At 39.1% G+C, this 23,945-nt stretch overlaps 1 protein-coding gene across 1 annotated transcript in view; it reads left to right on the top strand.

Annotated features, from left to right (window-relative positions):
• The first annotated feature begins 340 nt into the window (after nucleotides 1-340).
• Nucleotides 341-23,945, top strand: part of LOC145490666 (polyunsaturated fatty acid 5-lipoxygenase-like) — a 37,273-nt gene continuing 13,668 nt past the window's right edge. Inside the window, exon 1 of the mRNA XM_081469753.1 lies at nucleotides 341-445. Within this exon, the coding sequence (XP_081325879.1) occupies nucleotides 390-445 (56 nt within the window). The 5' untranslated portion in view covers nucleotides 341-389. The remainder of the gene's footprint in view (nucleotides 446-23,945) is intronic.

The following is a 23,945-nucleotide window of genomic DNA, read 5'->3' as shown; positions in this document are numbered from 1 at the left end:
TTTAGCTGCTTTAATTGTCTCCTTAGTTGCTAGGGCAACTCTAAAACAATTATATGGTGAAGCCGTTTTGCTATGGTTTTGCGCCGTTATTTGTTTTTCCAACAAAATCAGTTCCTCCCTCACATTATGTTTTTATGCACGGGCAAAATAAACAGACCAAAAAGTTCCTATTTTCTTTTCCGCTCAATCAAGTGACTTAAAAGAAATGATACAATATAAAAAGATATTGAGCACAACTGTTTTTCACAATCATGCGAATTGATCTCTTTGTTTTGAATAATTAAGAAAAAACGCACTATATAAAGGACACTGCAAACAAAACAAGATCGGTGAACGCCCTGAAGCTACTCGCTTACAGCACAGAGAATTCCAATCCATTATCTACTAAAATGAAACTTTTGGCTGTTCTACTGTCATTGATTGGAGGCTTCATAACAGCTTCAAGGTATTGTAACAAATGTTTCCTTTTCCTACGGTTAGGAATATTTTTAAGGGATCAACAATGAAATCTTAAACAATTGCTGACGATACACAATCCGCCATGCTATAACCAAACACACCCAGTCATGTGCACTGGAGGTGTTGATTTGTTTCTTTTATCCTCTTTCGAAAATAATATTACAGTACAATATTAGATATTCTTCGTGTGTGATACAACGGGGCTGTTGTAGCAAAAATGCTTTGAGTATATGGTTTGCTCACCGCTCCCTGAAATATCAGGTTCAAAGTAGACTGTGTTATTTAATAATTGATTTCTCAATCACACCCGGCGACAAACAATTAAATTCAGTTTGACAATTGGCATACTGCATGGTATTTTATAAAAATTAAAACTGTAAACACCCAAATTCCTCATAGAAATACTTCATTCATGGGCTGTGTATCACAAAAAGGACGATGAAACTGGTTTCTGAACGATATTGGCACATAAGAAGTGCTTGTAGTTTTTTGAACTGTCCCTTGGGAGATGAAGTAAGAATTAAAAGCTATAGTGACAGAATATAAAAGCGTACGTGACTCGGTTAGCTTTAATTGGAACGCTGCGAGACTAGATTCTTTTTAGCTATTCCGTCGTTGTTACATTACTCATGGTTTCGTCGAGCAATCGCTTACACCAGATGTTATGTTATTTCTGAATTTTCACCTAAAGAATTTAACCAATTGCTTTAAAATCCCTATAGTTTGATATCTCCTTGTTAATCTGCACTTCATTTGCTTCTTAGGGTGAGGGGTATTTTTTGTGTTTTTTATCTATTGTTTCTTTTTGCCAGTTGTAAAGAACCTTGTAAACGGTGGGCTGTCAGACCTCGCAAACGCAATTCCATCAGTTAGCGAGTTTTACTGAAAAAATTTCAAATCGTTCCAAAAAAAAGTCAGCAAAGTTAGTACATAAAACACTTCTTGACTGAGTTAGGTCGGAACGGAAGGGTATAAAGTTTTAAAGTTTTCTACTGCCAATTGCAGATGGAGAAAATATTTCTCATTTTTTGTGTCCCTGTTTGATTTATAAATACATCGATCAAAAAAAGCTGAAAGTGTCAAACATTTAAAGCAAGAGAAATTATTTGAAACGCTGGGAAAAACCTTTTCTTTTCAAATATGGTTGACTGAAAAAGGTACAGTTAAAGATATAGGACGTCATCCAGAGACAATAGAATATTTGTTTTTCAACCATAACAACTAGACCGCTTTTGTGAAGAAAGCCTTACTCATCGGTTGTTTCATACTTATTTTAAAGTTTCAAAAAGGTTAATGTGATTTTAATATGCATTCCAACCCACGCTATCTCATTTAACGGATCATTGGGTGACGGCGACGATTTTCCCGCTTTGGTTCATTAAAATTCATGAAAAACGTTAAAACTATTGACCATTTGTTCTGCTTAGTTCCCAGGTCAAAAGTAGAACTTCACATGCAGTGAGACGAACTAAACTGAGCGAATAAGGTTCATGATAAGTTCGACGTTTGACTCGATTGAGTTCGTCCGACTGACTGTTGATCGATATAAATTCGAATTAAGTTCCACGTGTGACCCAACGGTCGAGCTTTACTCGATTGGATCGACTCAAATTGCAATTGAGTTCGTCTCATGCGAAGTTCGACGATTGACCTGAGTCTTACATTATAATGATATCTTTTTGTTTCTTATGCGGTGACTTGCTCACTTCTGATGTAGATCGCGGCGTTTCGTGTGTATAAACTACTAGTCTTCACCCAGTCCGTGATTTATCATCAGTGCTTTTAGCTTGTGTGACTAACAGCTGGGTTGTCGCGTTTGCTGTTATTTCGTGCACGCTGTAGATTATACTTTACGCGGGCTTGTGATATATAGTAATTTTGGAATATATAGTAAATATATATGTAATTTTGGTTTTGGCCGGTATTGATAACTGCAGCACCGCATGAAACGTTTGCGTCATATTGATAAAAATGAATGCGCCTTTTGCTAGCATCCAAAGCTCAACCGAATTTTAGACGGTGGCTGAGGGCTTTAAACCATGAAAACAAAAGGATATAAAAACAGGATCTGTAGTATAATCTGCTCTTCCAACCCGCATGTGAAAATGTAACGTATAATAATAATAATAATAATAATAATAATAATGATAATAATAATAATAAAGTTCTTGTTATAATAATAATAATAATAATAATAATAATAATAATAAACAATTATTCACCGAAGTGGAGGGAAATATCCATCACTTTTACCGACACTGAGGTGAAATCACCTCCGAGTTAACCAATCAGAGCGCGCGAAAAGCACTATTCACTTGCGTAGTATATTTAAAAAAGATAACAATAGTAATAACTTTTTTAAAATTTTAAGCGTCATTATGTATTTATTTAAACTTTCAATTTGATCTTCACGCGGATGTCTGTTAAACCTGTAAAACATGTTTCCGTATCTAATCATGATATCATGGTTACTACAACTAATACTAATACTACTATCATCATCATAACATTAATTAACATATTCCATACAAATTGGTATATACAAGGTAAACGTAAGTAAAAGAAATAAACTATTAAAAGCTATTTCAACAGTGTTTACATAATGGCTCCCTCCTGGGTTTCAACGTCAGTTGCGTAGTATATACTACTACTACTACTACTACTACTACTACTACTAATAATAATAATAATAATAATAATAACTTTATTAAAGCGTCGAATGTATTTAGCACTATTGTGTTAATTGGGAACACTGTAAATAAGTAACCAAATATTGCAAATAGAAAATAAATTATTAAGAATCCCAACTGTTGAGAGGCTGTCCCGTTGGCTCTTTACACAACGCAGTCGAGGAGTTGAACTCGGGTCTACGAGAACAAATCCAGATAGCGGTAGGATGGAGGATTTGAGCCAGAGACCTCCAGATTTCACATCCAGCGCCCTAAACCACTCGGCCACGCTGCCTCCCTATACAGAGCACATTACTCAGTGAATATTGAGTAGTGGAGGAGTTTTGTCCGTGTCCAGTTTTCTTCGAAATGGAGTAAATGAGCTTTCCTCCAAGTTTTTGTGTACATTGTTTCAAACTTTATCGAGTTAAAACGATCTTTGCAGTTTTTATATCACTTGTATTCTTTTATTTTGGCCAGAATATCTTGAAAAAAATGAGCGTTGGAGAAAGAAAGCATGCAGATAAAACCTGTGCGTAAGCGTAAATTGGCAAAAAATGCAAAAGAGTGTTATTTTGACATTTGATTGACGGCAAGATTTGAGAGTCAGTGTTATTCTAGAACTATTCTTGATATGAGATGAAAATACATTAAAGCAGTTGAACCCGCAGAAGGTCTGGTGGCATTGGTTGTAAAAAGAAGCAGAGCTAACCCCCCCCCCCCGGCCTCCCGGAGAGTTACTCTTTTACATGGGCTATATAGGTATGTGGGACCCCGAGAGAAATAGCGTTTGAGCTTTTTTTTCTGAAAAAGGATATGTTATTCACTCTAGCTTGGCAATGCGTAATCAGTGTTTACAAGGAGACCACCTGTTTCCACAACTTTGCAGCCCTTCTCAAATGTTTAGGCAAATGGAAACCAATTCTGGTTAGCTGTTAGCTGCAGACAGCCGTGTACTAATTTCAGAAGTCTAAAATGGGGTATCGAGTTCTCGCTCAGCTCTGAAATAAGGTGCAGGTTCCAAGGTTTGGGCCGCAGAACAGTGTCCTATTAGGGTCCTTATGACAAAGGGGGGCGCGGTAGTCTCATGGTTGAACGCTCGTCTCCGGATCGAGCGGTCTGGGTTCGAGCCCTAGCCGGGGGGTTGTGTTGTGTCCTTGGGCAAGATACTTTACTCTCACAGTGCCTCTCTCCACCCAGGTGTATAAATGGGTACCGGCGAACTTAATGCTGGGGGTAACCCTGCGATGGACTAGCATCCCATCCAGGGGAGAGTAGAATTACTCCTAGTCGCTTCATGCTACAGAAACCGGGATAAGCTCCGGCCTGGTGGGCCGCTTGGCTCGTATGCAGACTTTACCTTTACCTTTTCTATATGATAGATAAAGAAGCTAGGGCCTAATCATAAGTTTAAGTTGCAGAGGTTTGACTGTTGTTAGACTGGAAACAGGCTTATCATTTTTCGTTAAAGAGGTAGAAGCCGTCACATGCAAATTTAAAGTAAACCTATTGTTTTCAATCATTGTTGACTGACAAAGTCACGTCACAGAAATATTGGCCTACTGTAATGAATAAACGCTTTTGTTAGGAAAGCCACAGTCAAAATTTTCAAAAAGTAAACGTGATTTTAATATGCATTTATCACATCCTCGTATTATGAACGAAATATTTTAACGGATCAGTAAGTGACGATTTTTCCGCTCCAGCTAATTTCAATAGGTGCCATAATATCAAAACTATTGACCATGAGTCCTATTCACATTCCCGTATCGGTATTTGTGAAAAAAAACGTTATGTTTAAGGCACGCTGCTTGCATTGCATGAGTGCAAACAAAGTACGGGTCAGGTTGGTGGACGCCCTTTAAACTCGACACATAGGTCACAACAAGATTGCACGTCCTCGTCGACTTCATCAGCTTCGAATATGAAACTCTTAATTGCCCTGTTTTCATTAACTGCAGGCTTAATAACGGCTACAAGGTATGTTAAAAATCTTTCCTCCTGAGGTTGTGTTATGGCAATAACTGAAATCACAATTTTGGGAAGGCCGTAGTAATTTGGACCTTAACTTGTCTCATTGCTGTATGTGTTGTAATGACATCAGTTATGTGCTGAAAGAAAGTGAACCCAGATTCATTTGTTTTCGCGTTCCTTCGAAAATATTACATCACAATTTTTACCTTGTTTTCATTTGTGGCTTTATTTGTGATAAATCGTTATTATGCAATATGTTGAGTCGTGGTTTGAACGTAACTCTTAAAATTAACACGAAGCCAGGCGGAGTCAAAGTTTCACTGATAAATCAGTTTATCAAGTTGGTAAACAAAATCTATTTTCATTGAGAGTAATGATAAACATTTTTTTTATCAAAATAGATTTTAAATAAATAGATGCTTCAAAATTTCCCGCAGACATCATTCACGGGCTACTTATCGTAATGAATACAACAATAAAGTGTCTGAAAGCGGCTGTAGCACGTTTTTTCTTTTGTTTTGTTTGTTTTTTACCGTCGGTAACTGACGCCTGCTAGGAGAAAGCCGGAAAACTAGAACTGAAATGCAACACCGTGATTTATCTTGATTTAGTTTGTAAACTGATTCATGTTTTCTGTGTTGGTTGATTATTTGACCGACAGCGAAGTTAGCCCGGTTTGCTGTTATTTTTTGCCCTCTGCAATGTATAAATTAGTTCATATGCTTTGTTAGTTAGTTACGTAAGGTTGGAAATATACTCCAATGCGGAATTTTATGGTCATTGAAGGGAGTTGCTTAAAGATATCAACTCCTACACAGAAAACACGCACAGGATAACAAAAGAAAGTAAAAACAGGATCCAGTTTAATCTGCTCTTTCAAACCGCTTGTGAAATAGTTTTATAATGCAGTGTACATTACTTTGAAAAGTCGTTTTCAGATGGAACAAACCAAGTAACTCAACTGGGCAGCATCTTAGGTTTAAAATACTTTAGGCGAAAAAAAAACAACGGTGAGGGACGCTATCAATATAATTGAAACGTTATCAAGCCCAAAATCTTTAAAACTGAAAGCTGAGCGTATATAACTGATTTAATGATACAGTGAAACCTGTATTCAGCGGACACCCTTGGGACCCTGACTAGTGTCCGCTTAATACAGGGTGTCCGTTCAAAACAGGTTCTAATATGTTGTGCAATAATAGTGTTAGTTATTAACTCTTGTGTAACACAGTGTAACGCAGTGTAAGATCAAAGACTAGCATGGTACGATGTCCAGTTTATCAATGCATCAATCTGGAATAATCACTTAGCTTAAGAACGACATCGTTGAACAATGTTACGAGTCTCAGCTGAACCTTTAGAAGTAAATAGCTCTAGAAGTGTCCGCTTATTGCACGTTTTGTGCATGTACAGGTTTCACTGTACGATCAGCACCGTTTACAAGGCTCTACACAATTGTTCAAAAAAACAATAGGGTAAAGAACACAAACAATGCCTCAAGCCTAAAGAAAAACAGAGGTGCAGATTGACAAAAGTGCACAAAATAGTGGCTTTAAGCGTTGCAGATCAACTGGATTTAAACCAAGCGAACTTAGCGAAGGGTGATTTCACTAATGAAGCACTCATGAATTGCGCCTCTTTAAACGAAATTCTTGCACAAATTTCTGCATGATTTTACGCACGCACTGATGATTTTAACCTCGCTCACATGCAAATTATTCTCTTGTCTATGGTCCAGTAAACAGATTTTTCCTATTGACGTTGTCTTTCGGAAGCTTAAAAGGGTACGCACCAACGCCTAAACGTGTCATAGTTTAATCGGAGTTCACGGTGTTCCAGTGTCGGGGGAAGGCAAGGAAGTTACGAATACACGTATTTGTGCTAACTTCGTCCATCACGTTGAAACATCGTGAGGTTCGATGAAGCTGAACCGAAAACTATTAGCGCCCGCGATAACTTGGGACAACCCTTCCCGAGTTTTTTCTATCATCCCGGACCATTCGAGTAGCATGACTGTTTTCGGCTGGAATTTGTCAAATCGTTTCCATTCGAGGTAGTCCTTTCGTCGTGTTTGTTTAGAACCGTCGCGAAATTTTGATTTTTCTGTAAAAAGAGCAAAAAGGATAAAATATCGGTCGCAAAAGGATTTTCAAAGATTGATCAGCTTCCGGTGCTGTATATCGATCGTTAAATGTCTAGCTATTACGCTCTCTCTTAGGCTGACATGCAAGTTGGCGATTGCATGCTCGATCTACATTATGTCCTGTGTTCATTATGTGCTGAAGCCTGTATTCAACTGTTTTCAGTTTGTCCAAGACTGGTTTACCGTTAGTGTCAAATTGCTCGTCCTTGTGTGAAAACGGGACGGGACGGTTTTGAAGAGAAACTCGTCCGCCCAACCATTCAATGAGTTTGGGTTCTTGCTAGAAGAGAAACTCGATGCAAGTCGACGATGAGGCTTGAATGAGGAGTTTTGCGTAACGATTTACGCGGGGACAAAAAACTCGTCAGACTCGTTTCTCCAGTACAGATGCGTTCAAGTTACTATCTGTTACGGTGGATTAAAGAGAAAGTGTTTACACGCATTACATTATATACTGTTTTGTCGAATTTACCCTAGAAACGGGAAACACGTCCAAGTGTGACTACGACGGGTGTAAAAACGACGAGTTACGCAGGTTATGACTTATACAAGACGAGAAACTCGCCGAAGTACATAACACTTTGGGTTAAAAGAATGGCGCCTAAGTTGTCTCTAGTCTACCCTAAAGTGAATTTGTGAAAGTAAAGTGAAATGGCTTTTCCGTCACGACTTCACGTGCACACTAGGACCGAAAATTCATCAGACTGCACGCCATCCTTCTATACAGGTTGATTGTGTTCTAGTGTGAATACGCAAATAATCGACCACGCAGACAAGTTTGGAAGCGCTTTTATCCGTAGTTTCAGCTCCTCGAAATCCTCGAAAACGATCTTATAGTCGCCTGCCAGCAACCGTCGCCAGTCGCTGATTCAGACTGATACAATGCAATCATTCGAGAATTGAAGACTATTTGGTCTTTTACGCCTAAGATATTTAAAGTGTAATATGACAGGATCGAGTATAGTGGCACCCGGATCGAACAAAACTCAAAAGTTCCCAGTTGTTCGTTAGATTTGAGAGAGTTGCTTTTTACTGTAGAACGTTGCTTGATAACTCTTCAAAAAAGACAAGTGGTGATTGTGGGGCAATTCTGTTCGTTTCGACGTTTGGTCGACATGGTTATGATTGGTATAAGCAAGAACGAATGGAAATTACTATTCTGTAGTTCTCTGTGACGTTTGTCACTGTTTGTACAGCGTTTTTGAACATAAATTGATAGCGTTCGCTACAGACGTACGTAAAAGGGGAAACTGAGTGAAGTGGAGACGAAATATTACTCGACCGGAGGAGGAAAGGGTGCCTGCTCTCTCCTAACTTATTCCTTTCATCTCCCCTCCCCCCTCCCCCCTCGTCGTTTTACGCCTGCTATAGACGCTAATAAACTGTGTATGTCTGAGTGTCATGCTCTTGTTTACTCGCATCATTTGAATATTCTTATACAATTCAGTTATAAGCTACCGATCGTTTTGGTTCTTTGCATATATGTAAATGTGCATTGAGGCGTTGATCACGAAGCTCTGTGTTACCAGTTCAATTTTATGTGCGACTGCCCCCTGATAAAACAAAATACGTCTTTTGAGTTGTTTCTCAAGTGAGAACAATTTTAACGCTGGTGTCAATTATCCCTACACGCTTTTCCGAACTCACAGGATGGCTATGTTCTTAACTATGATGACTTTAATTGGAGGCTTTTTCATAGCGCCAAGGTAGGCTAAGAATCATTTATCCGTTACTAGTTGTTGAATTTTTCACGGTAAGGTAATTAAAATGAATCAATGGGATGAAGTTTGGACAGTTCGTAAATGTAGAAGGTACGGTTGTGGCTCACAGTAACCGTGTATGAGTTTTTTGTCACTAACAACCAAAAACGTCTTATGAAATTTAGATGATTTTTGTGTGACCACGCGATGCGATTCCAGACAAAGACCCACATTTCACCCACAATTTATATGTTGATATCTTTGCTTTGAAATGTATATGGCTCAATAAATTCCATTCAAAGAGGATTTATGGGTCTGGTGTCATCTTACAGTGGTTTCATTAATCCAGTCTCGTCTTGCTTGAAAACTAAAGATCTTTGAAATCAGTCAAAAGTATTTTCTTAAGTACTAAGGAAACGCGCTTTCTCGACGATGGAATTCTTTTTCAAGAACTGAAGACTCGCGAGTATCCGTTTTGCAAAGATTGAACTAATGGCATTCTCTTACAATTCTAACAACATTTTAAAATCCTTTAATGATAATTGAATTTAATTCAGAGCCCTTTGGTTTTTGAAGTGTTGAGATTTCCACCATGCTGTTAAAAAAACAAAAACACATATACCTCAATTGTAATCAACATTTAAACCTCTTGAAAACAGCCATCGCTTACAGTTTCGGAGGCAACAATATGCTTTTTGTGGAATTTAAACTGTTTGATAAGTGCTAGGAGATTAAAAGTTTGTTTTTAAATACTTCATCCTTCAACCGCAAATTACGGTAAAATGCTTTGACAGCTGTCTTATGACGAAAAAAAAAAAACAAACAACTTGAGGACGTTTGCACCCAAAATGTTCCCACGTACATACATTTTTACTACTACTACTACTACTACTACTACTACTACTACTACTACTACTACTACTACTGCTACTGCTACTGCTACTGCTACTGCTACTGCTACTGCTACTGCTACTGCTACTGCTACTGCTACTGCTGCTGCTACTGCTACTGCTACTGCTACTGCTACTACTAATAATAACTTAATTAAAGCGTCGAATGTATTTAGCACTATTGTGCTAATTGGGAACACTGTAAATAAGTAACCAAATATTGCAAATAGAAAATAAATTATTAAGAATCCCAACTGTTCAGAGGCTGTCCCGTTGGCTCTTTACACAACGCAGTCGAGGAGTTGAACTCGGGTCTACCGAGAACAAATCCAGATAGCAGTAGGATGGAGGATTTGAGCCAGAGACCTCCAGATTTCACATCCAGCGCCCTAAACCACTCGGCCACGCTGCCTCCCTATACAGAGCACATTACTCAGTGAATATTGAGTAGTGGAGGAGTTTTGTCCGTGTCCAGTTTTCTTCGAAATGGAGTAAATGAGCTTTCCTCCAAGTTTTTGTGTACATTGTTTCAAACTTTATCGAGTTAAAACGATCTTTGCAGTTTTTATATCACTTGTATTCTTTTATTTTGGCCAGAATATCTTGAAAAAAATGAGCGTTGGAGAAAGAAAGCATGCAGATAAAACCTGTGCGTAAGCGTAAATTGGCAAAAAATGCAAAAGAGTGTTATTTTGACATTTGATTGACGGCAAGATTTGAGAGTCAGTGTTATTCTAGAACTATTCTTGATATGAGATGAAAATACATTAAAGCAGTTGAACCCGCAGAAGGTCTGGTGGCATTGGTTGTAAAAAGAAGCAGAGCTAACCCCCCCCCCCCCGGCCTCCCGGAGAGTTACTCTTTTACATGGGCTATATAGGTATGTGGGACCCCGAGAGAAATAGCGTTTGAGCTTTTTTTTCTGAAAAAGGATATGTTATTCACTCTAGCTTGGCAATGCGTAATCAGTGTTTACAAGGAGACCACCTGTTTCCACAACTTTGCAGCCCTTCTCAAATGTTTAGGCAAATGGAAACCAATTCTGGTTAGCTGTTAGCTGCAGACAGCCGTGTACTAATTTCAGAAGTCTAAAATGGGGTATCGAGTTCTCGCTCAGCTCTGAAATAAGGTGCAGGTTCCAAGGTTTGGGCCGCAGAACAGTGTCCTATTAGGGTCCTTATGACAAAGGGGGGCGCGGTAGTCTCATGGTTGAACGCTCGTCTCCGGATCGAGCGGTCTGGGTTCGAGCCCTAGCCGGGGGGTTGTGTTGTGTCCTTGGGCAAGATACTTTACTCTCACAGTGCCTCTCTCCACCCAGGTGTATAAATGGGTACCGGCGAACTTAATGCTGGGGGTAACCCTGCGATGGACTAGCATCCCATCCAGGGGAGAGTAGAATTACTCCTAGTCGCTTCATGCTACAGAAACCGGGATAAGCTCCGGCCTGGTGGGCCGCTTGGCTCGTATGCAGACTTTACCTTTACCTTTTCTATATGATAGATAAAGAAGCTAGGGCCTAATCATAAGTTTAAGTTGCAGAGGTTTGACTGTTGTTAGACTGGAAACAGGCTTATCATTTTTCGTTAAAGAGGTAGAAGCCGTCACATGCAAATTTAAAGTAAACCTATTGTTTTCAATCATTGTTGACTGACAAAGTCACGTCACAGAAATATTGGCCTACTGTAATGAATAAACGCTTTTGTTAGGAAAGCCACAGTCAAAATTTTCAAAAAGTAAACGTGATTTTAATATGCATTTATCACATCCTCGTATTATGAACGAAATATTTTAACGGATCAGTAAGTGACGATTTTTCCGCTCCAGCTAATTTCAATAGGTGCCATAATATCAAAACTATTGACCATGAGTCCTATTCACATTCCCGTATCGGTATTTGTGAAAAAAAACGTTATGTTTAAGGCACGCTGCTTGCATTGCATGAGTGCAAACAAAGTACGGGTCAGGTTGGTGGACGCCCTTTAAACTCGACACATAGGTCACAACAAGATTGCACGTCCTCGTCGACTTCATCAGCTTCGAATATGAAACTCTTAATTGCCCTGTTTTCATTAACTGCAGGCTTAATAACGGCTACAAGGTATGTTAAAAATCTTTCCTCCTGAGGTTGTGTTATGGCAATAACTGAAATCACAATTTTGGGAAGGCCGTAGTAATTTGGACCTTAACTTGTCTCATTGCTGTATGTGTTGTAATGACATCAGTTATGTGCTGAAAGAAAGTGAACCCAGATTCATTTGTTTTCGCGTTCCTTCGAAAATATTACATCACAATTTTTACCTTGTTTTCATTTGTGGCTTTATTTGTGATAAATCGTTATTATGCAATATGTTGAGTCGTGGTTTGAACGTAACTCTTAAAATTAACACGAAGCCAGGCGGAGTCAAAGTTTCACTGATAAATCAGTTTATCAAGTTGGTAAACAAAATCTATTTTCATTGAGAGTAATGATAAACATTTTTTTTATCAAAATAGATTTTAAATAAATAGATGCTTCAAAATTTCCCGCAGACATCATTCACGGGCTACTTATCGTAATGAATACAACAATAAAGTGTCTGAAAGCGGCTGTAGCACGTTTTTTCTTTTGTTTTGTTTGTTTTTTACCGTCGGTAACTGACGCCTGCTAGGAGAAAGCCGGAAAACTAGAACTGAAATGCAACACCGTGATTTATCTTGATTTAGTTTGTAAACTGATTCATGTTTTCTGTGTTGGTTGATTATTTGACCGACAGCGAAGTTAGCCCGGTTTGCTGTTATTTTTTGCCCTCTGCAATGTATAAATTAGTTCATATGCTTTGTTAGTTAGTTACGTAAGGTTGGAAATATACTCCAATGCGGAATTTTATGGTCATTGAAGGGAGTTGCTTAAAGATATCAACTCCTACACAGAAAACACGCACAGGATAACAAAAGAAAGTAAAAACAGGATCCAGTTTAATCTGCTCTTTCAAACCGCTTGTGAAATAGTTTTATAATGCAGTGTACATTACTTTGAAAAGTCGTTTTCAGATGGAACAAACCAAGTAACTCAACTGGGCAGCATCTTAGGTTTAAAATACTTTAGGCGAAAAAAAAACAACGGTGAGGGACGCTATCAATATAATTGAAACGTTATCAAGCCCAAAATCTTTAAAACTGAAAGCTGAGCGTATATAACTGATTTAATGATACAGTGAAACCTGTATTCAGCGGACACCCTTGGGACCCTGACTAGTGTCCGCTTAATACAGGGTGTCCGTTCAAAACAGGTTCTAATATGTTGTGCAATAATAGTGTTAGTTATTAACTCTTGTGTAACACAGTGTAACGCAGTGTAAGATCAAAGACTAGCATGGTACGATGTCCAGTTTATCAATGCATCAATCTGGAATAATCACTTAGCTTAAGAACGACATCGTTGAACAATGTTACGAGTCTCAGCTGAACCTTTAGAAGTAAATAGCTCTAGAAGTGTCCGCTTATTGCACGTTTTGTGCATGTACAGGTTTCACTGTACGATCAGCACCGTTTACAAGGCTCTACACAATTGTTCAAAAAAACAATAGGGTAAAGAACACAAACAATGCCTCAAGCCTAAAGAAAAACAGAGGTGCAGATTGACAAAAGTGCACAAAATAGTGGCTTTAAGCGTTGCAGATCAACTGGATTTAAACCAAGCGAACTTAGCGAAGGGTGATTTCACTAATGAAGCACTCATGAATTGCGCCTCTTTAAACGAAATTCTTGCACAAATTTCTGCATGATTTTACGCACGCACTGATGATTTTAACCTCGCTCACATGCAAATTATTCTCTTGTCTATGGTCCAGTAAACAGATTTTTCCTATTGACGTTGTCTTTCGGAAGCTTAAAAGGGTACGCACCAACGCCTAAACGTGTCATAGTTTAATCGGAGTTCACGGTGTTCCAGTGTCGGGGGAAGGCAAGGAAGTTACGAATACACGTATTTGTGCTAACTTCGTCCATCACGTTGAAACATCGTGAGGTTCGATGAAGCTGAACCGAAAACTATTAGCGCCCGCGATAACTTGGGACAACCCTTCCCGAGTTTTTTCTATCATCCCGGACCATTCGAGTAGCATGACTGTTTTCGGCTGGAATTTGTCAAATTGTTTCCATTCGAGGTAGTCCTTTCGTCGTGTTTGTTTAGAACCGTCGCGAAATTTTGATTTTTCTGTAAAAAGAGCAAAAAGGATAAAATATCGGTCGCAAAAGGATTTTCAAAGATTGATCAGCTTCCGGTGCTGTATATCGATCGTTAAATGTCTAGCTATTACGCTCTCTCTTAGGCTGACATGCAAGTTGGCGATTGCATGCTCGATCTACATTATGTCCTGTGTTCATTATGTGCTGAAGCCTGTATTCAACTGTTTTCAGTTTGTCCAAGACTGGTTTACCGTTAGTGTCAAATTGCTCGTCCTTGTGTGAAAACGGGACGGGACGGTTTTGAAGAGAAACTCGTCCGCCCAACCATTCAATGAGTTTGGGTTCTTGCTAGAAGAGAAACTCGATGCAAGTCGACGATGAGGCTTGAATGAGGAGTTTTGCGTAACGATTTACGCGGGGACAAAAAACTCGTCAGACTCGTTTCTCCAGTACAGATGCGTTCAAGTTACTATCTGTTACGGTGGATTAAAGAGAAAGTGTTTACACGCATTACATTATATACTGTTTTGTCGAATTTACCCTAGAAACGGGAAACACGTCCAAGTGTGACTACGACGGGTGTAAAAACGACGAGTTACGCAGGTTATGACTTATACAAGACGAGAAACTCGCCGAAGTACATAACACTTTGGGTTAAAAGAATGGCGCCTAAGTTGTCTCTAGTCTACCCTAAAGTGAATTTGTGAAAGTAAAGTGAAATGGCTTTTCCGTCACGACTTCACGTGCACACTAGGACCGAAAATTCATCAGACTGCACGCCATCCTTCTATACAGGTTGATTGTGTTCTAGTGTGAATACGCAAATAATCGACCACGCAGACAAGTTTGGAAGCGCTTTTATCCGTAGTTTCAGCTCCTCGAAATCCTCGAAAACGATCTTATAGTCGCCTGCCAGCAACCGTCGCCAGTCGCTGATTCAGACTGATACAATGCAATCATTCGAGAATTGAAGACTATTTGGTCTTTTACGCCTAAGATATTTAAAGTGTAATATGACAGGATCGAGTATAGTGGCACCCGGATCGAACAAAACTCAAAAGTTCCCAGTTGTTCGTTAGATTTGAGAGAGTTGCTTTTTACTGTAGAACGTTGCTTGATAACTCTTCAAAAAAGACAAGTGGTGATTGTGGGGCAATTCTGTTCGTTTCGACGTTTGGTCGACATGGTTATGATTGGTATAAGCAAGAACGAATGGAAATTACTATTCTGTAGTTCTCTGTGACGTTTGTCACTGTTTGTACAGCGTTTTTGAACATAAATTGATAGCGTTCGCTACAGACGTACGTAAAAGGGGAAACTGAGTGAAGTGGAGACGAAATATTACTCGACCGGAGGAGGAAAGGGTGCCTGCTCTCTCCTAACTTATTCCTTTCATCTCCCCTCCCCCCTCCCCCCTCGTCGTTTTACGCCTGCTATAGACGCTAATAAACTGTGTATGTCTGAGTGTCATGCTCTTGTTTACTCGCATCATTTGAATATTCTTATACAATTCAGTTATAAGCTACCGATCGTTTTGGTTCTTTGCATATATGTAAATGTGCATTGAGGCGTTGATCACGAAGCTCTGTGTTACCAGTTCAATTTTATGTGCGACTGCCCCCTGATAAAACAAAATACGTCTTTTGAGTTGTTTCTCAAGTGAGAACAATTTTAACGCTGGTGTCAATTATCCCTACACGCTTTTCCGAACTCACAGGATGGCTATGTTCTTAACTATGATGACTTTAATTGGAGGCTTTTTCATAGCGCCAAGGTAGGCTAAGAATCATTTATCCGTTACTAGTTGTTGAATTTTTCACGGTAAGGTAATTAAAATGAATCAATGGGATGAAGTTTGGACAGTTCGTAAATGTAGAAGGTACGGTTGTGGCTCACAGTAACCGTGTATGAGTTTTTTGTCACTAACAACCAAAAACGTCTTATGAAATTTAGATGATTTTTGTGTGACCACGCGATGCGATTCCAGACAAAGACCCACATTTCACCCACAATTTATATGTTGATATCTTTGCTTTGAAATGTATATGGCTCAATAAATTCCATTCAAAGAGGATTTATGGGTCTGGTGTCATCTTACAGTGGTTTCATTAATCCAGTCTCGTCTTGCTTGAAAACTAAAGATCTTTGAAATCAGTCAAAAGTATTTTCTTAAGTACTAAGGAAACGCGCTTTCTCGACGATGGAATTCTTTTTCAAGAACTGAAGACTCGCGAGTATCCGTTTTGCAAAGATTGAACTAATGGCATTCTCTTACAATTCTAACAACATTTTAAAATCCTTTAATGATAATTGAATTTAATTCAGAGCCCTTTGGTTTTTGAAGTGTTGAGATTTCCACCATGCTGTTAAAAAAACAAAAACACATATACCTCAATTGTAATCAACATTTAAACCTCTTGAAAACAGCCATCGCTTACAGTTTCGGAGGCAACAATATGCTTTTTGTGGAATTTAAACTGTTTGATAAGTGCTAGGAGATTAAAAGTTTGTTTTTAAATACTTCATCCTTCAACCGCAAATTACGGTAAAATGCTTTGACAGCTGTCTTATGACGAAAAAAAAAAAACAAACAACTTGAGGACGTTTGCACCCAAAATGTTCCCACGTACATACATTTTTACTACTACTACTACTACTACTACTACTACTACTACTACTACTACTACTACTACTACTACTGCTACTGCTACTGCTACTGCTACTGCTACTGCTACTGCTACTGCTACTGCTACTGCTACTGCTACTGCTGCTGCTACTGCTACTGCTACTGCTACTGCTACTACTAATAATAACTTAATTAAAGCGTCGAATGTATTTAGCACTATTGTGCTAATTGGGAACACTGTAAATAAGTAACCAAATATTGCAAATAGAAAATAAATTATTAAGAATCCCAACTGTTCAGAGGCTGTCCCGTTGGCTCTTTACACAACGCAGTCGAGGAGTTGAACTCGGGTCTACCGAGAACAAATCCAGATAGCAGTAGGATGGAGGATTTGAGCCAGAGACCTCCAGATTTCACATCCAGCGCCCTAAACCACTCGGCCACGCTGCCTCCCTATACAGAGCACATTACTCAGTGAATATTGAGTAGTGGAGGAGTTTTGTCCGTGTCCAGTTTTCTTCGAAATGGAGTAAATGAGCTTTCCTCCAAGTTTTTGTGTACATTGTTTCAAACTTTATCGAGTTAAAACGATCTTTGCAGTTTTTATATCACTTGTATTCTTTTATTTTGGCCAGAATATCTTGAAAAAAATGAGCGTTGGAGAAAGAAAGCATGCAGATAAAACCTGTGCGTAAGCGTAAATTGGCAAAAAATGCAAAAGAGTGTTATTTTGACATTTGATTGACGGCAAGATTTGAGAGTCAGTGTTATTCTAGAACTATTCTTGATATGAGATGAAAATACATTAAAGCAGTTGAACCCGCAGAAGGTCTGGTGGCATTGGTTGTAAAAAGAAGCAGAGCTAACCCCCCCCCCCCCCGGCCTCCCGGAGAGTTACTCTTTTACATGGGCTATATAGGTATGTGGGACCCCGAGAGAAATAGCGTTTGAGCTTTTTTTTCTGAAAAAGGATATGTTATTCACTCTAGCTTGGCAATGCGTAATCAGTGTTTACAAGGAGACCACCTGTTTCCACAACTTTGCAGCCCTTCTCAAATGTTTAGGCAAATGGAAACCAATTCTGGTTAGCTGTTAGCTGCAGACAGCCGTGTACTAATTTCAGAAGTCTAAAATGGGGTATCGAGTTCTCGCTCAGCTCTGAAATAAGGTGCAGGTTCCAAGGTTTGGGCCGCAGAACAGTGTCCTATTAGGGTCCTTATGACAAAGGGGGGCGCGGTAGTCTCATGGTTGAACGCTCGTCTCCGGATCGAGCGGTCTGGGTTCGAGCCCTAGCCGGGGGGTTGTGTTGTGTCCTTGGGCAAGATACTTTACTCTCACAGTGCCTCTCTCCACCCAGGTGTATAAATGGGTACCGGCGAACTTAATGCTGGGGGTAACCCTGCGATGGACTAGCATCCCATCCAGGGGAGAGTAGAATTACTCCTAGTCGCTTCATGCTACAGAAACCGGGATAAGCTCCGGCCTGGTGGGCCGCTTGGCTCGTATGCAGACTTTACCTTTACCTTTTCTATATGATAGATAAAGAAGCTAGGGCCTAATCATAAGTTTAAGTTGCAGAGGTTTGACTGTTGTTAGACTGGAAACAGGCTTATCATTTTTCGTTAAAGAGGTAGAAGCCGTCACATGCAAATTTAAAGTAAACCTATTGTTTTCAATCATTGTTGACTGACAAAGTCACGTCACAGAAATATTGGCCTACTGTAATGAATAAACGCTTTTGTTAGGAAAGCCACAGTCAAAATTTTCAAAAAGTAAACGTGATTTTAATATGCATTTATCACATCCTCGTATTATGAACGAAATATTTTAACGGATCAGTAAGTGACGATTTTTCCGCTCCAGCTAATTTCAATAGGTGCCATAATATCAAAACTATTGACCATGAGTCCTATTCACATTCCCGTATCGGTATTTGTGAAAAAAAACGTTATGTTTAAGGCACGCTGCTTGCATTGCATGAGTGCAAACAAAGTACGGGTCAGGTTGGTGGACGCCCTTTAAACTCGACACATAGGTCACAACAAGATTGCACGTCCTCGTCGACTTCATCAGCTTCGAATATGAAACTCTTAATTGCCCTGTTTTCATTAACTGCAGGCTTAATAACGGCTACAAGGTATGTTAAAAATCTTTCCTCCTGAGGTTGTGTTATGGCAATAACTGAAATCACAATTTTGGGAAGGCCGTAGTAATTTGGACCTTAACTTGTCTCATTGCTGTATGTGTTGTAATGACATCAGTTATGTGCTGAAAGAAAGTGAACCCAGATTCATTTGTTTTCGCGTTCCTTCGAAAATATTACATCACAATTTTTACCTTGTTTTCATTTGTGACTTTATTTGTGATAAATTGTTATTATGCAATATGTTGAGTCGTGGTTTGAACATAACTCTTAAAATTAACACGAGCCCAGGCGGAGTCAAAGTTTCACTGATAAATCAGTTTATCACGTTGGTAAACAAAATCTATTTTCATGAGAGTAATGTTAAGCACTTTTTTTTATCAAAATAGATTTTTAAAAAAATAGATACTTCAAAATTTACCGCAGACATCATTCACGGGCTACTTATCGTAATGAATACAACAATAAAGTGTCTGAAAGCTGCTGTAGCACGTTTTTTTTTTGTTTTGTTTGTTTTTTACCGTCGGTAACTGACGCCTGCTAGGAGAAAGCCGGAAAACTAGAACTGAAATGCAACACCGTGATTTATCTTGATTTAGTTTGTAAACTGATTCATGTTTTCTGTGTTGGTTGATTATTTGACCGACAGCGAAGTTAGCCCGGTTTGCTGTTATTTTTTGCCCTCTGCAATGTATAAATTAGTTCATATGCTTTGTTAGTTAGTTACGTAAGGTTGGAAATATACTCCAATGCGGAATTTTATGGTCATTGAAGGGAGTTGCTTAAAGATATCAACTCCTACACAGAAAACACGCACAGGATATCAGTAATTCTGTCCTCCACGTGATAAATAATTCATGACACTTTCGCGTTCAATGCTGTCTTTGCACGCTTTTTTACGTCTCTGAACAATTATTACTGAAGCTAATTGTACACTGGGTTTAGAGGATTTTAAACATGATAACAAAAGAAAGTAAAAACAGGATCCAGTTTAATCTGCTCTTTCAAACCGCTTGTGAAATAGTTTTATAATGCAGTGTACATTACTTTGAAAAGTCGTTTTCAGATGGAACAAACCAAGTAACTCAACTGGGCAGCATCTTAGGTTTAAAATACTTTAGGCGAAAAAAAAACAACGGTGAGGGACGCTATCAATATAATTGAAACGTTATCAAGCCCAAAATCTTTAAAACTGAAAGCTGAGCGTATATAACTGATTTAAAGATACAGTAAAACCTGTATTAAGCGGACACCCTTGGGACCCTGACTAGTGTCCGCTTAATACAGGGTGTCCGTTCAAAACAGGTTCTAATATGTTGTGCAATAATAGTGCTAGTTATTAACTCTCGTGTAACACATTGTAACGCAGTGTAAGATCAAAGAGTAGCATAGTACGATGTCCAGTTTATCAATGCATCAATCTGGAATAATCACTTAGCTTAAGAACGACATCGTTGAACAATGTTACGAGTCTCAGCTGAACCTTTAGAAGTAAATAGCTCTAGAAGTGTCCGCTTATTGCACGTTTTGTGCATGTACAGGTTTCACTGTACGATCTGCACCGTTTACAAGGCTCTACATAATTGTTCAAAAAAAAAAAATAGGGTAAAGAACACAAACAATGCCTCAAGCCTAAAGAAAAACAGAGGTGCAGATTAACAAAAGTGCACAAAAAAGTGGTCTTTAAGCGTTGCAGATCAACTGGATTTAAACCAAGCGAACTTGGCGAAGGGTGATTTCACTAATGAAGCACTCATGAATTGCGCCTCTTTAAACGAAATTCTTGCACAAATTTCTGCATGATTTTACGTACGCACTGATGATTTTAACCTCGCTCACATGTAAATTATTCTCTTGTCTATGGTCCAGTAAACAGATTTTTCCTATTGACGTTGTCTTTCGGAAGCTTAAAAGGGTACGCACCAACGCCTAAACGTGTCATAGTTTAATCGGAGTTCACGGTGTTCCAGTGCCGGGGGAAGGCAAGGAAGTCACGAATACACGTATTTGTGCTAACTTCGTCCATCACGTTGAAACATCTTGAGGTTCGATGAAGCTGAACCGAAAACTATTAGGGCCCTCGATAACTTGGGACAACCCTTCCCGAGTTTTTTCTATCATCCCGGACCATTCGAGTAGCATGACTGTTTTCGGCTGGAATTTGTCAAATTGTTTCCATTCGAGGTAGTCCTTTCGTCGTGTTTGTTTAGAACCGTCGCGAAATTTTGATTTTTCTGTAAAAAGAGCAAAAAGGATAAAATATCGGTCGCAAAAGGATTTTCAAAGATTGATCAGCTTCCGGTGCTGTATATCGATCGTTAAATGTCTAGCTATTACGCTCTCTCTTAGGCTGACATGAAAGTAGGCGATTGCATGCTCGATCTACATTATGTCCTGTGTTCATTATGTGTTGAAGCCTGTATTCAACTGTTTTCAGTTTGTCCAAGACTGGTTTACCGTTAGTGTCAAATTGCTCGTCCTTGTGTAAAAACGGGACGGGACGGGTTTTGAAGAGAAACTCGTCCTACTTTACCCAACCATTCAATGAGTTTGAGCTCCTGCTAGAAGAGAAACTCGATGAAAGTCGAAGATAAGGCTTGAATGAGGCGTTTTGCGTAACGATTTACACTGGGACAAAAAACTCGTCAGACTCGTTTCTCCAGTAAAGATGGGTTCAAGTTACTATCTGTTACGGTGGATTAAAGAGAAAGTGTTTACACGCATTACATTATATACTGTTTTGTCGAATTTACCCTAGAAACGGGAAACACGTCCAAGTGTGACGACGACGCGTGTAAAAACGTTGAGTTGCGCAAATTATGACTTATTCAAGACGAGAAACTCGCCGAAGTACATAACACTTTAGGTTAAAAAAAAATGGCGCCTAAGTGGTCTCTATTCCACCCTAAAGTGAATTTGTGAAGGTAAAGTGAGATGGCTTTTCCGTCACGAATTCACGTGCACACTAGGACCGAAAATTCATCAGACTGCACGCCATCCTTCTATACAGGTTGATTGTGTTCTAGTGTGAACACGCAAATAATCAACCGCGCAGACAAGTCTGGAGGCGCTTTTATCCGTAGTTTCGGCTCCTCGAAATCCTCGAAAACGATCTGATAGTCCCCTGCCAGTAACGCCAGTCGCTGATTCAGACTGATACAATGCAATCATTTAAGGATTAGTCTGTTTGGTCTTTGACGCCTAAGATATTTAAAGTGTATTATGACAGGATCGAGTATAGTGCGTGGCACCCGGATCGAACAAAACTCATAAGTTCCCAGTTGTTCGTTAGTTTTGAGAGAGTTGCTCTTCGCTGTAGAACGTTGTTTGATAACTCTTCAAAAAAGACAAGTGGTGATTGTGGGGCAATTCTGTTCGTTTCGACGTTTGGTCGGCATGGTTATGATTGGTATAGGCAAGAACGAATGGAAATTACTATTCTGTAGTTCTCTGTGACGTTTGTCATTGTTTGTACAACGTTTTTGAACATAAATTGTTAGCCTTCGTTACAGACGTAACAGGGAAAACTGAGTGAAGTGGAGACGAAATATTACTCGAGGAGGAAAGAGTGCCTGCTCTCTCCTAACCTATTCCATTCATCTCCCTCCCTCCCCCACCCCCCCCCCCCCCATCGTTTTACGCCTGCTATAGACGCTAATAAACTGTGTATGTCTGAGTGTCATGCTCTTGTTTATACGCATCATTTGAATATTCTTATATAATTCAGTTATAAGCTACCGTTCGCTTTGGTTCTTTGCATATATGTAAATATAGCATTAAGGTGTTGATCGCGAAGCTCTATGTTACCAGTTTAATTTTATGTGCGACTACTACCTCCTGATAAAACAAAATACGTCATTTGAGTTGTTTCTCAAGTGAGAACAGACTTAAATTAACACTTTTTTCAATTATCCCCACACTCTTTTCCGAACTCACAAGATGGCTATGTTCTTGATTATAATGACTTTAATTGGAGGCTTTTTCATAGCGCCCAGGTAGGCTAAGAATCATTTATCCGTTACTAGTTGTTGAATTTTTCACGGTAGGGTAAAATTAATCAATTGGATGAACTTTGGACAGTTCGTAAATGTAGAAGGTACGGTTGTGGCTCACAGTAACCGTGTATGAGTTTTTTGGTTGCTAAGAACCAAAAACATCATATAAAATTTGGGTGATTTTTGTGTGACCACGCGATGCGATTCCAGACAAAGACCCACATTTTACCCACAATTTATATGTTGATATCTTTGCTTTGAAATGTATATGGGTCAGTAAATTCCATTCCAAGAGGATTTATGGGCCTGGTGTCATCTTGCAGTGGTTTCACTAATCCAGTCTCGTCTTGCTTGAAAACTAAAGATCTTTGAAATCAAAAGTGTTTTGTTAATTACTGAGGAAAAGCGCCTTCTCGACGATGGAATTCTTTTTCAAGAGCTCAAGACTCGCGAGTATTTGTTTTGCAAAGATTGAACTAATGGCCTTCTGATGTGAAGTATATATGAAATAATTCATATTTGAACTGCGGTTGTAGATGAAAGTGAAGAATGATCACCGCAGTAAATTTTCCAATTTAAGCAATTGGAAAGAAGAGGCTTCTTCTTTCCAATTGCTTAAATTGGAAAATTTACTGCGATGATCATTCTTCACTTTCATCTACAACCGCAGTTCAAATATGAATTATTTCGTATATACTTCACATCATTTCACTCCTCACGGGAAAATATGAACTCAATTAGTTGACCTCGCTCCCAATGTGTGGCTTCATAACTCAGTTGGTAGAGCATCGCACCGGTATTGCGGAGGTCACGGGTTCGAATCCCGTTGAAGCCTTGATTTTTTTCAGGCTTCTTCTTTCCAATTGCTTAAATTGGAAAATTTACTGCGATGATCATTCTTCACTTTCACTTTTAATGGCCTTCTCTTACAATTCTAACAACATTTTAAAATCCTTTAATGATAACTGAATTGAATTGAGAGCCCTTTATTTTATGAAGTGTTGAGATTCCCACCATGCTGTTAAAAAACAAAAACACATGTACCCCAGTTGTAATCGACATTTAAACCACTTGAAAACAGCCATCGCTTACCGTTTCGAAGGCAACAATATGCTTTTTGTGGAATTTAAACTGTTTGACAAGTGCTAGGAGATTAAAAGTTTGTTTTTAATTACTTCA

The sequence above is a fragment of the Orbicella franksi genome, chromosome 6 (assembly GCF_964199315.1).
Source record: "Orbicella franksi chromosome 6, jaOrbFran1.1, whole genome shotgun sequence".
NCBI classification, from domain to species: Eukaryota; Metazoa; Cnidaria; class Anthozoa; order Scleractinia; family Merulinidae; genus Orbicella; species Orbicella franksi.
The sequence above is the reverse complement of the archived record's forward strand: the minus strand, read 5'-3'. Positions and strand labels throughout refer to the sequence as shown.